Source organism: Numida meleagris, chromosome 1 (assembly GCF_002078875.1).
Source record: "Numida meleagris isolate 19003 breed g44 Domestic line chromosome 1, NumMel1.0, whole genome shotgun sequence".
Classification (NCBI taxonomy): domain Eukaryota; kingdom Metazoa; phylum Chordata; class Aves; order Galliformes; family Numididae; genus Numida; species Numida meleagris.
Window position 1 is genome coordinate 65,027,356 of NC_034409.1, and position 14,499 is coordinate 65,041,854.

At 38.9% G+C, this 14,499-nt stretch overlaps 1 protein-coding gene across 4 annotated transcripts in view; it reads left to right on the forward strand.

Annotated features, from left to right (window-relative positions):
• PIK3C2G (phosphatidylinositol-4-phosphate 3-kinase catalytic subunit type 2 gamma) overlaps nt 1-14,499 on the forward strand; it is a 313,307-nt gene that overhangs the window by 297,036 nt on the left and 1,772 nt on the right. For 3 of the 4 annotated variants that reach the window (XM_021390880.1, XM_021390901.1, XM_021390891.1), the window contains one exon: nt 9,672-9,797. In XM_021390880.1, the coding sequence (XP_021246555.1) occupies nt 9,672-9,797 (126 nt within the window). Of the gene's footprint in view, nt 1-6,227; nt 6,367-9,671; nt 9,799-14,499 lie in introns of those variants that run through there. The other variant, XR_002436670.1, reaches the window with a different exon arrangement.

Sequence of the window (14,499 nt, forward strand, 5' to 3'; positions counted from 1 at the left end):
AGCATTTACACAAGTTTCTTTTCTCAAAGGCTCATTTCTTTTATACTTTCTAAGAGATAGCAGTTAAGAAATTCCGGGATCTGTGTTTCTAAGGGTCCAAAGTAGATCACTGTATCTCAGCCAGTCTCATCGACTCTTTAAATATTAATTGGAGAATTAGTTATTCCAAGCGCAACAATAATACAGGGTGTGAAGAAGAAAATGCAAAGAGGAATACAATCTAGCAGTTCTAGAACAAAAGCTTCAGAGAGAGATCTTTCCATGAAACCTATTCTCTGCATTCTACATCCTGCATCAACACTGCTTATACACGAATAATATCATTTTAAAGCATGACTGAACCTTGATATCTTTTCATCTATGTGGAAAAAACAGACTTTAAATGACTTGAAGATAGCAGTGCAGCATGGAATTCATAAATCTAGAACATATCACTTCTTTCTTTCAGAAAAAAAAAAAACTTTTTAGTGATTCTTGCTCAAATCTGTTACTGTGAGTAAATATACTTAATACATTTACACTTCTGGTTATGCAGTCACCTTCTTTTTTTTTTTTTTTTTTTCCAGTATTGGCAAGCATTTTTGATACCACATGGTGCTAGTGACCATCCAGTAATCTTGTACTGAGGATTGGTGAAGTATTACAGGGGCCTCAGAGCCTCAGGAGCTAGGCTTAACACTTTAAGATGGGTAGGGACACTCATCGTTTTCCTTTCTGTTAATTCAGAAACAATAGTAAATGCACACAAAGCTGTATCATGACTTATTGGAGATAACTTCTAGCCTACTTTTCTGCTACTGGCTGCAGACAGTCATAGAATCATAGAATGGCCTGGGTTGAAAAGGACCTCAAAGATCATCGAGCTTCAACCCCCCTGCTGAGTGCAGCGTCACCAACCACTAGACCAGGCTGCCCAGAGCCACGTCCAGCCTGGCTTTGAATATCTCCAGGGACGGGGCATCCACAACCTCCCTGGGCAACCTGTTCCAGTGCATCACCACCCTCTGTGTGAAAAACTTCCTCCTAATATCTACCCTACATAAAACAGTAAAAGACTAACAGTAAAAGACACTAGCCTATTTTACCTCACAATTACAGTTGTATGTCTGTACAGACTCTTTCCCATTTCATTTGGGATTGTGTCTACCCTAATATACAGCTCTTTTCGGATTATCAAGAAGTCATTATTTTCAAACTGAACAGCAGCTACGTCTCTGTTCTTTTCTTCATCTTTCTGAAACTGTTTGGTTCTGGTTTCTGAGCTTTATAGTAATAAAGGCTTAGAAGCCCTGGATACCCTTGTGACCTTCTGGATATCACAGTTTACTTAATTCTAAGCAGAGTTAGATGAGTTTTCCTTTCAAATGACTGAAGCAGATCAGAAGCATTTTACATAGTTCTTAGGAAGCTTTGAATCATTTGGGAATCAGCCTGATTCTCAGAATCTGTCTTTCTCCTTGCAAGAAAAGAACTCTTTTTGTTAAATGTTTAACAAATACTTCTTCATTTTAACAAATACCACTGCCTGTGTGGCAATTAGGATTTGAATTTGAATTTGAAATTAAGACACATACATATATGATACGATAGAGTTCAATTGTCTGATGGTGAATATTTTGAACACCATGAAGTATCTTCCTTGTCCTCCAGTGGCTGCTCCAGAAGAGTGTCAAGTTTTCCACGAAGCCTCTGTCACTTGTCCTCCTCCATATATACCTTCTGGCATCTGAGGTGACACAAGGCACTGGTATTTTAGAAACTAATGTAGATGAAAACCTATACTTCTATCTTGCTCAGTGGAGATTTAATGTGCAGTTCATTTTCCTGAACATACAGGAGGTGACATACCAAGTCCTGTCAGGCTCCTAGCTAATGCTGTGAAGGAGGAGGGCCTCACATGAGGCCTGTGTCATGTCTGCTCATTTGTGCAGATATCTAAAACATCTCCTTTTTCTCAAATGGAGTCATACACCAATGTGTGGGTGATTTAACCAAGCCAGCCTGGATAAGATTAATCTGCTTCTTGCCTTCCTCCTTGACAACAGTACAAAAGCTACGTAGACTTTACTGAGTACTTACAAGCATAGCTCACATATACACTGGGGTATGTCAACATTTTCAATTTCTTTTCCCAGAACTGGTGTCTTCATTGCAGAGCTGTAGCTGTGAACCCTTCCTTCTGCCTCAGTGACTGAGGGTTATTTTTTCCCATTTGACAGCTGGGAGACCTTGGAGAGTGCTGGCTGGATGGCTGGTTCATTCTTCAGAGAATTTGTGACTCACAACAGCTCTAGACCCTATTTTTGCCAGAGTGGCTGTAGTTTTCTCTCTTAGAAATACAGTACATCATCTTTTATTAAGAGCTAGGCTGCATGAGTCCGTTTCCCTTCTACTCTGCTACAATCAAAGCTGAACTGGAAAAACTGTCTTTTTGGGGGCCAAAATGCCTTATTTCAGTTGAGAGAGAGAGGACTGGAACAAACTACAGTAACAAAACGACTGTTTTTTTCTTAAACTTACAGTGCCTGCATTAGGCATAGTTTACCCATTTGGTACACTGACAGGCTGCAGGTTGAGGGGGACGCTGAAAGTATTGAGCTGTACAATGTGCTTAAGCTATATTTGGAGATTCAAATCAGACACATGTATATAGCACCTTTGCATTTTTATCATAGTAAATGACAAAGCCATCTGGAGGCTTGCTTCACTGACACCGCTAGAAGATTTCTGAAAAGCAGAAAATACCTGCTCAATAAATGTCTTCCAGAATTTCCCTGAAACAACGCCTATGTCCTTCTGAAACAATGCAAAGATTGCTAAATTGAGATCAATTTCATTTCTTTTCATTCTTGTTGTTGCTTTGTCAGTAACCTCCATGTCAGTGTCCTCTGTCACAGTGTGTCCTCTGTTTATGTACATACCTGCATATCTGAATGAGATAAGAGTTAAGTCAGGAATAGGAATGAAGTTCCTAACAGAGAGGGGGGCAAGGAATTTGGCACCAGAAAATATAATAAAATAAAACGTACTTTGCAGAGCAGCAATTAAATATTTTGACATTTGGGGTGAAAAAAAAGAGGTGATTGTGAAAAAATATCATATTTGTGTAATTGCTTTATCTGATTGATTTTCTGTTTTGTTTTGCCAATAGCAGAGCATGCAGGGTGCACCACAGCAATATAGTGGATTGTCTTCTTTTGTATTTATTTGTTAGTTATTGAAAATAAGATTTTGTTTTAGTATTCTTTGAAATAATTTATAAATATTTTGTGTCAGGAAAATGAGAAGTGTAGTAGCAGAGTAGACTACAGCTGCGCAGTGCTTTGAGATATGAAAATCTCAAAGGAAAAATATGGAAGGGTCTTCAGTCCCATGCTAAAATTTATGAAGTAAAAACAAAACCTCTCATTCATATAGTTTGTCCTCGAGGTGTATATAGCATTGTTCTATTTTGGATGAACTTCTTGCTTCGTAATAGCATTATTTTAGCGCTGATTATTTTCTCAGATCTTTAAATTCAGAGTTAGCCCAGGGGATGTTATGTTTTTTCTAAGGCAGAGACAGTAGCTGTTATTAAAGCTGCAGCTTGCAAAGGTTTAGTTTTTCCTTGGAAAGCTGCATATGGACTTCACTCTGTCACTCAGAGAAAGTGAAAGACAGTGCAGCAACCCCGATGGCTCATCTACATTTCTTACTAGTTTTAATTTAGTCTACTCCTGTTTCATACAAGTTGCTGGGGTACAAGACTAATTCTTCTGCAGTTTTTCTTTTTAGTAATCCTCTTCTATTGGATAATAATTAAATCTACTTTGTGTCTACATTTAATATATAAGTATTTTGCTTTAGAGTTTTTAACATTTTTTTCCAACCATTTGCTACGGTAACATGGTTTTATTTAAGATGTAAGGATATCTTCATGTTAAATATTAAGGAATATTCTGAGTACTTTCTTCACCATATAGGAGATAATTTTTCATGACAGTGCATATAACAGAAAAACAGTAGATGAAGGTAAAAGATAGGAAAACTGAGAAAACTGTGTTAGAGCTACTGGACAAAAGGGAAGGATTTGTTTCCTTGCTTTTCATTTGGGGGGAGCAGCTGAGAATGTTTCTAAAGCCTGAATTCTTTCTTTCTTTCTTTTTCACTGAAAAAGGGGAAGAGAGCAATTGAGATTTGAAAATGTCCAGGAAATTAATTTTGGAGGAAGAAAGGAAGTTATTTATAGAGGTGGAAAGGTGGCATTAGTTAATGCAAGTTACCTTTGATCATTTTTTTTTTGTCAAGATAGTTGAAAGTGAAAAATGGGAAAAAAGAACAGCAGCTGAAGCTATCAAATCTTCAGGAGCCACCAGTCTGCTTCACTCTAGGACAAAAGATGGAAAAAAATATCTGCATGTCTAACACTAAGAGAAACAGATGAAGTAATGTGAATTTGAGGCAGTAGTCACTGAAAAACTAAATTTTATGTCACTTAGGAAGAGATGATTTTAAAAAAAAAAAATTACAATAGATTATCCCCAAAGTCTATTTAATTTTAACATCGTAAAATTTTCCTTAAAATTTATATGAGTGAAGCCCAGTATTCATGTTGTCATGCTAAATTGCATAGTTTAAATATGGTAAATTTTGAAGTAGATTGCCCTTTCCTAATGTTAACAAAGAATCCATTGTTAAGAAGAGTTGTGGATGGTTAGTAATGACTGAAGGAGAAAAGTCATTAAGATAATGTGATTCTCATGGAAAAAATTAATTGAATTTCATCTATTATTTCCCAGCTACAGCTAGCATATTTGAAATTAAATTACACAGGACATAACCTATCTGTGTGGGTTTCTGTAAGTAAATATCAATACTTTTTCAGTTTCAGAAAATAAAATTGGAGTGAAAAATGGAACACAGACATTACAGAGACATGTCTGTATTCATTTTTCAGTATTGAATTACAGATGTGGAGAGAAGTAGATTCGGTGTATTATTTCTTTTCTTTCTATCCCCCTTTTAAATATTTTCATACTTTCTTCGTGATTTTAGTAGAAAATAACCTCAAAAAGAAACTGATTTGTTAAAAACATATATAAAGAGATATAACTGAGTTCCTCCTTTAGTAATTAGCAGGGTCAAGTAAACAGGTCAGTCTCTGTGAAAATTACACAGCAGAGGCTTCTTTGTATATGAAGAAGTTACCAGGAGTCTGCCTACAAATTCAGCTCATTTGTTTTATTGGCAGATCAAAACCACTGTTGTGCTGTGGATTGTATTTGTTTGATAGGTTTTTTTTGTCCATATGCATGGCAAGAAGAGCTATGGCATTTCTGTTGTGAACTTGCTTTTAAACCTTTGCAGCCTTACAGATTTTTACTGCTGGAATTGTTTACAAGAATACATAGTCGAAGAAGTAAGATAGTAATTAAAATTGGAAGTAACTTTGTTTAAAGGAAGTAAATTTACATTACGTTTGAGTTAATGAAACTATTAGGGAATTAAACTTAAGTAGAATTCAATATTAAGCTGTTCTTTTTTTTCTTCTGCTTGCTTGATTACAAGCATGTTCAAACTATTAGGGTTTTGTAAAGTTGTTAAAGTGCAAAATGGCATTCCTATGGTAGTGTTTGATTTCTCTTCTGGCCTGGACTATGAACAGATGTGAGTCGCTTTTGATCCACTGATAACAAAAGGGTTATTTGGCTGGATTTCAGAATTCACCCATAAAGCAGCTAGAAGTCTTAGTCCATGTTTATAATGGACCCATTGCAGAAAAGATAGTGTTTGGAGTAAGAGTGGTATTTACGTCAGATATTCTTCATGTTTATCTAAATTTATAAATCTGCCAGTGCAGTGTGTCAGAGGTGAAAGGATAATCCAGTGTGTCTGTTCACTAACTGTGACATTCTGGAATACAATAGAAGACATCATCTCTAGCAAGAAAGCCGTTCTGATATTTTCTCCAATTTCCCTTATTCAAACAAATGTTCAACTCATATATGAAAGCCTATGAAAGATCTAGTTTCCCCAAAAGTTTCTGAGTTTTACTTACCATGTCAATTGTCCTAGAGCAATTTACTTCAAAGTTCACTTATTTAAGATTTTTAAAAGATAACTCACTCTTGTTTTCAAACTATAATCCTTGAACCACCTGTGTCCAACTTTGTTCCTGGTGGGGATGGTCTAGCAAAGTACACCTCCCACCAATAGCACCACAAGTCTTGTCTCATGAAATCCTTTAGTGAAGGAAGTTCTTCACGAGAGATGATTCAGCTGTTGTGCCAGTGAAAAGAGAAGCCAAGAAACTTGCTGTATGCGATATCCAGAATCTGCTCCTGTAAAGCCATGGCTGATCATGCTCATCCTCTAAAATCTTGAACGGTGAGTTTGCAATGGGACAAAGTCTTCTTTGGGACAGTGAGAGAGTTTTGTAAGATGCTTTGTGTCATATTAGGATTCAGGGGAGGGGAGTTGAGTAGTGGAATATATGATCTGACTTGAATAGTGCTCAGCTGATGCTCCTTGATCGCTTGATGGCATAACAGTGCCTCTGCAGATGCAGAACAGGGACAACTGTGGAATCTGGAGTTTGTCTTCCCTCTGCCTTCTCAGCAAAGGAAGATAAAGCGGGAAAACATCTGTGAAGTGGGACAAAAAATAAAGTCAAACCAACAGAACTAGAATCTCTAGTTGGAATGCAGGTGGCTGCCTTTTAAATTACCTCTAAGAGTTTGGCTGCTGATTGCTGCTATTCATGAAAAGTGGCTTTGTTTTTAGTTCTGAAAGATCCCAGAGCAACTGCTCTGCCCTGAGTTTTCTTCAGTGAATTGCTAAAATATTCTCTCTTTTGATATTCTGTCTTGACCCTCTCCTCCTACTCACCTCTTTCAACATATCTTTAGCTACTTTCAAAAGAATAGTGTGGAAGTAGTTTTCTCTCCATGTTTCATAAGGCATAGTGCTACTGCAAAGTGTCTTCCTTGGATTTAAACTAAAAAGAGGAGATTCAGATTAGGAGGAAATTCTTTACTCAGAGGGCAGTGAGGACCTGGCACAGACTCCCCACAGAAGCTGTGGGTGCCCCATCCCTGGAGTGTTCAGGGCCAGGTTGGATGGAGCCCTGGGCAGCCTGAGCTGGTGTGTGGCAGCCCTGCCCACAGCAGCGGATTGGGGCTGGATGGGCTTTAATGTCCCCTCCAACCCAAGCAATTCTGTGGTTATGTGATTCTGTGATTCTGTGAGAAGTTTGCTGATGGAGGAAAGTGAGTTGGCTAAAGGCTAGATAATGTGCCAGAAGGAGACAAGGAGCAACTGTAAGGCATAGAGAAAATTTTATCTGACTCTTTTTCAACCCATTGTGTGTGCTTATGGTACACAGGTTCTGTTAAACCACCGCACAGCAATCAGCTTGGGTTCTTTCCCTGGCAGGTGACTGTCAGGCTGAGCCTCTTTGAAATGCAGACTGTGCTGTCATGATCTGTGACAGTGCTGTCCCAGGTGAGCAGTAGGCACAGAGCAGACCTGTCTCAGCAGCTCAAAGAGAAGTGGAATTGGACAGAGGCATTTGTCCTCTCTGTTACCTTTGTAGCCTCCTGCCTACCAGCTGGGCTTCTCAGCCCAGTGCCCTTTTCAGCTGCTCCTTACCTCAGCTTTCAATATTAGCTCTGACATGGCCCTTGGTTAGGCAATACACTGCTGGTATGATTTATAAAGCCTGACATTTTACTGGACTATCCCTTTATAGCATTTCCATGCTTGAGCTGGTGAAGATCCTTATGCTGGGCCGCAGCACTTGAGCAGGCAATAGCTCCTTTTTTAAATCTTATTCTTTTTTGTGTCTGAAATGACCAAAATCCATTGACCCTCAAGTTAAAGTGACGCTTATCTATTTATTGAGAAAGGAAGAGCTTGATTACAGATAAGATCCTGGTTACTTGGAGTACTACTAGGCTTCATTGTTTTCTCTTTCCTGATTTTTAAGAGACTGTTCAATTTACTGCTCTTTGTCGATCTTGACTGAAGTTTTAATGTGCTCCCAGATCAATAGAGATGGGCTTTTAAATTGATTTCATAAGTTATAAATCCTGTGTTAACAATATGGTACTCTGTCCTGGGAAAATGCCTTTTAATGGCATTCTTATTTTGGTAGCTGAATCCCACCTAGCTAAATCCCACATATATTTCACATCAGATATACTTTGGAGAGCTTAGTGACAGTAACATTAATCATTCACATAGTGCTGACACTATGTGATGATTTGAGCAGCACATCCCTTGATGCTGTGTAGTATTAACCGTAGCAATATTAGTCTTTCCAGGTGACCACATCATCTGCCTTGAAGGATCATTTCAGATAACAAAAAACAGAGATTTGTTATGCAAGAACTGTTTGCTTGCATGTACAAGCACTGTTTTTCTTCCTAGCAGAGAGTTATTTTTTGCTAGGACACCAGCGGTGTCTCCTATCACAAGAAGATGTTGTTGATGATGTCTGTAGAAAGCCCCATATTTCTAGTCACATACTGTGAATAATCAAAATCTGAGAAACCACTTTATTCTGAGCCAGGGAAAGCTACAATGGGAAATATAAATGAAACTGTTTGGCTTATGCTCTGGGTTCACATGTTCCAGGTATCTTAAGATCTCTCCTTTTTGCCTGCACTTTCATTTGCATCCTGGCACTGGATTGCCTGGGAGCTGTCAGGTCAGCTTGATGCCTAAAGTACCAATAATACTACTGAAATTACTGGTATTTTGATAAACACCCATGTGTTTATGCCTCTGTTTGTGTTTTCTGTTGAATACTGCTATTTTACCAACACAAAGATTTCTGCTTAATTATAAGCTAAGCACTAAGGCATATGCTGGGAAGACACCTTTTCCATAGTTATTCATCATTATACACTTTGCATGTTCTTTTAAAGCCTCTTTTACTACCAATGTGTTTTCTAAGTGACTATAATGTTGCTTTAGTAATAAGAGTACAGCTGTCCAGAGGTTATCCAGAAGCTGTCCACCCACCAGCAATAACGTATTACTGAGCCGGTTAATGGGTTGGCTCTGATCTGAAGTAGCTATCATAAGCTGGAGTATCTGGAATACAATTAAGTAATTTGAACTTAAGAATTAAAGAGAGTTTTCAGCTGTGTGATGGGAGAGATGGGGCAGGCTGTTATTATAAGAATCCTGTTCTGCCCATATTGCTGCAGGAAGTGCTTCTGCCTCCTCAATAGTGATATATGTTATGAAACACCCTTAGAAACAGTCATTTCTCCCCAGTGTCAGCACTGCTACTTAAGGGTTACAATCAATAGGAACATGTTAGCTAGAATCCAGTTTGTATACATTACTCTAGAAAATGGAAGGCCTAGGTTTTTTTTGTGTGTGTAAACTGAGTTAAAGCAGATCGAGGCTTAAGGATTTTTCAACCAGAAAATAAAATATTAAAGATAGGCAACTTTACGTTGTTCTTGTATGATTTCATTGATTTTTCCTGACTCAATATAAAGCTGAATTCTAAGAATATCTGTTGTTTACTGCATTAGCACTCTGATTTAGCCAAGAGAACAGTGAGGATGTAATATGTTTCTGTGTCTGCATAAGGCCCAGATTTCATTTGGTGCTTCTTTATTTGCTTTCTTTGCTAGAACCCGGGCATTCATATTTATGACCGTTTTGTTTTTCAGCGCCTCCCAGATGGCTCTGCCCCAAGTGCACATGCTGAATTTTATCTTCTGCCGGATCCTGATGAGGTCAGTCGAAGGAAAACAAGAACAGTTCCAAAAACCACCAACCCTACTTACAATGAAATTGTGAGTACTCTTCACTTTCTTCCATCCTTTCTTATGTGTTTTATTTTTGTTAACTTCTCTTGAAATAGTATAACAATGCGGCTCTAGGAGATGTTACAAGTACGATCAAACAGAAAGAATATATCGTAAGCTGAACCATAAATGGGGACAATCTTTTCTTTTGCTTCTTTCTCAGCAGTGAGACAGTCTCTTTATGTGTTTCTCCTTGGGAAAGTGGATGGATTATTCACTCTGTTTGGTCTTGTACTGTAATCACTGTTATATGATAGCCAGATGAGCCCCAGCATCACTGTACCAAAACCTAGACTGTTTTTAATTCAGATTTATGTAATAGCATGAAAAGCACTAATTGAACGGATGCTGTTACTCAAAATCACATTTGAAAATGGACAACCAAATTGGTTGTCACTGTCCTAAATAATAACACAATAGTAAATAGCCCAGTTGTTTTTATGTCAAGACGCCAGCAGGTCACAGCCATATATAATTATTTCACTTACCACTGCTCGTGCCTCTGGGATGAAAAGAAACATTTGGATAGAGAAACATTTACCACAAAATGGAAAGCAACATAAACTCTTTCCTTTTGCAAGAAGAAATAAGATTCAAACAGTAGGTGGGATTGGAGATGATAAGTATTACGTAAAGCACATCTCCTAAGAATCTCAAGGCAATTTACAAACATACTTTGAGCAAGCTTCTTGGAAAGTATTGCCACTCCATCCTGTCTCACAGATAAGATACAATTAAAATTAAGTTAGTTAGCTGAGATTAAGTCCTTATCTTCTAGTCACCCACACCTGGGATTTTTTTTTTTTTTCCCCTTTTCCCAATTCTAGCTGATTACAAAGCTACCTACTTACACTGATGGCTTCCAGCACTTCTGTAAGAAGGCTCCTCCAGTGGTATTGCTGTTCCCTATATTATTGCAGGGGAATAAAAGGGAGCTAGGCTTTATTTTTCCACTATGTTTTTGCCGTTTTTTTTTTTTTTTTTTTTTTTTACAATCAAGGAGTGGAATGGGGCTAGTTGACCTGGAAAAAAGTTCTTTCTTTATGTTTGAAGGTTATTTAAAGAGAAGAAATAGAATTCTTTCTATATTAACATTCCTTTAAAAGCATGCAAAATGTGGTATGGTCAAGAACCATCCAGCAACACTGGTAGACAGTCTTGTTTCTAATCATTGTTAGACCAATTTGAATGCCATAAAATCCAAAATTCTGGGTGCATACAGACAGTACTCGCTGGGAGGGGATTTAATTGTGGTTAAGGATCATCATTCTGCTGTTAAGAGAAAATCCATGCACACTTCAATATCCTTTACTCAAAACTCACAGCCTTCTTCACAGATGCTCAATCTTTTTCACCAGGAGCTGCTAATCGCAGTGGGGACATATGGCTCTGCTGAACTTGGGCATTTCAAACCCGAAGTTTGTACTGTTAGCAGCTCTGCTCCTCCATATGCGATATCATTCTGTATGCATTTTCTGTCCAAGGCTGGTAGACTGAGGCAGAAGAAGCCCCGGGGAAGGAAAACAGCTAAAAATATAAGTCAGCTGTCTTTTAAGTTAGTTACTGTCCAAAATGCTGTGTACAGAAATGTGCTAGCCTTTTTTATGAGTTCATAAGTTTTTATTAAAGCCAAATGGCTGGAAGGAAGCTGTAGATTAATTTCTCTCCATGTTCGAGACTGAGAAAATTCTGAAATGTGCTTCTCTTGGGTATTTTTGGTTTTAGTTTTGTACTGTTATTGCTTATGACTGCCTGCAGCAAATTATCAACCTTGCAAAAGTGCATTTTATTTTTGATTTCTACTCATATATGTGAGAGTACAGATGCGAAGGTCCAGGAGGACCAGCAATAGAACGAACCATGCTGAATGTTTTGGAGTTGCTTTTAACAAGCACTCCTTTTCTCTTGTTCCTGTATTTGGATTTCAGTTTGTTGCACTCATATTGGTGTAACATTGATTCAAAAAATGATTATGAAGAAAGAACACAGAAAAATGGGATGCAAGGTAAGGAGAAACAGAATAATATGCCAGCTGTTAGGCCATTGGCAATAAATAGGAACACCTGGGAGATTCCAGATTAGTTTAGTGCAAACTAAGAAAAGTTAGAAAATTGAAAATAAGTCTGAATTAAGTTTGAGTTTAAATTCTCACCAAAAAAAAGGGTCAGTAAGCAGAACCAGTGGCAGTGGGGTCTTTCTCATGTGTCATGTTTGCTATGAGACACATAGCTCACTGTCCTCCGTCTCTGAAGCATCTGGAGGTACACACTCCCAGAATGAGCAAAACTCCATGGCAAGAGCATGTGTGCTTTGCCACAGGGAAGCCAGACCAAGAGGGAATTCCCTCTATCCTGCCCATGGAGTGGCAGGGCAAACATGAGCAAATACTTGGGGCATACTAGCCCTTGAGTGCTACTGCAACTGCCTTCAGAGCAGGGAGCTGCTGGCCTGCAGCAGGCCTAACAGCCCAGAGATTACAGAGGACAAGGAGGGGACCTGTGCCCAGAACCACGGCAGCTCCCTGCATTTCTGTGCTTTAATGCTGAATTGGACAGTTAAGGGCAAATCTAAAAAGTGTGTCATGGCTACCTAAGGGGAAGCAACTGTCCCTCATTTGTGATTAAAATGTCATCAGACAATGTGCTTTTCTTTTTGGAATCAAAATACTTGAATTCCAGTCCTAGCTGTCCCACTGATCTGCTACATGGCTGTGCATAACTCACCTCCGTTTGATCTAACTAGGAGGCAAATATTGTTACTAAACAATGATTTCAGGATTTAACTGTCCTGATTGTGAAATTCTGATGGGGGTATTTCTTTTGTCCACGTATAATTCACTTGTCTATAGTCTTTCTTCTGTCCCCACACCCTGATGATAATGGGAATTCAGCTGTAGCATCATTTTAGAAACAGTTTTTGGGATCAGTTGAAAGCCACCGACACCACACTTTAAGGTCATTTTTGTATTAGTGGGGAGATGCTATCAGAGGACAGGAAAGCTGGATTTTTGTATTCATATACAGTTTGGTTAAATAGACAGTCAGTAAACATAAAACTGAAAGGCACCTGGCACCACTGTCATGACAGCTGTTCCAAACTATGATTTCCAAAGGTTTCCAAATAGACAAGTAAATGCTGCAGCCTGGTAAGACTTTTCTAGAAAAAGCAAGTAAAAAAAGAACGAGGGGACAATTTTTCTATCCTCAGTCCTGTGACTGTTCACTCTTGCCACACCAACCATCTGGCTACACCGTGGAGCTTGTTCCGGTGTCCCACCTGCCACGGACCAGAGCACTCCTTGGTCTCACAAGGACAGCCCGGCCCTGTTAGGATTGTCTGGGAGAACCAGCAATCTCACGCCTCCTGGATCCACCTGTGAAGTTCACCCTTTGGCTGCCCCTCAAAAGAGGAGCGCTGCTGGGGCTGAGCCCTTATAGAGTCATCTCAGGCTGACGTGTGTCATCTCTGTGGCTGGATAGCAGAGCACTCCCTGTACCACCCGCATCGGTGGATGGCCACTGCTGCTCCTCACAGCGGGTGGTACTCTGCTGTCCAGCCACAGAGACCCAGGCTGGGCTGGGAGGCTCGGTCTGACTTTCGTCTTCATACGGACTGCATCCAGATTGCGCAGTAAATCCAAGCAGGCCGCACGGCACGCTCACTGTGGGCAGTTTCACTTTCCCATTCTCATGAAGTGACAGTATGTTGCTGCATTTGCTTTTTAAGCTACTTGGTGAGATTAAAATTTAAAGCATTTTCCATTGCAACTAAAATAGCAAAAACATTGGTAACACTTCCATCCATACAAATTTTAGATTAAATGCACTTCTCTAACAAAGCTTTCCTTTGAGGCCTGGAACTAGCTGACAGCATTCTTTCACATTCTATCAAGCTGTACGCAGTTCACTCAGCAGTTTTTGATTAATGCAGAGACTGAAACGTAGGAGTCTATTCAGAATGCAGCTCATTCTTGTTAACCTATCACTCCAGATTTATTTTTTTAATTCAGAAACTACTGCATTATCATTTCATAATTAATCTGTGTTCTCACAGCATCAAGGTAACTTCAAAGAGATTTTTTAAAACTATAGGCTTTAATAATTTTCTAAAGAGATGCTTAGCAAACTGTGTCATTTAATTTGAGAAGCATTAACAGCACTTTTTGTCTAACAGAAATATCCAGATTTAGTTATTTCCACTTGCTAAACTGGGGCCAATCTCAGGCATGTTCCACACCCACAACATCTACTGAGTGGGCTGAGCTTTCTATCATGTTAACAACTTGATGAGTCCCTTAAAAAATGCAAATGTCTTTATAGTGGGTACATTTAAATACAGTTAACAACCAGGGTCACATATCCAGCTATTTGTATTGAAATAGTAAAATGTATACAAGTTTCAAAGGAAAATTATTCTCTTTTTTATGATGCAGATTTCTGATCTAGAGCAGTTATGAAATTTTATGGAAGTCTTGGCTAGAAGAAAATTTCATAGAATCATAAAATCATAGAATGGCCTGGGTTGAAAAGGACCTCAAAGATCATCAAGTTTCAACCCCCCTGCTGAGTGCAGGGTCACCAACCACTAGACCAGGCTGCCCAGAACCACATCCAGCTTGGCCTTGAATGCCTCCAGGGATGGGGCATCCACAACCTCCCTAGGCAACCTGTTCCAAAAAAAAAAAAAAAAA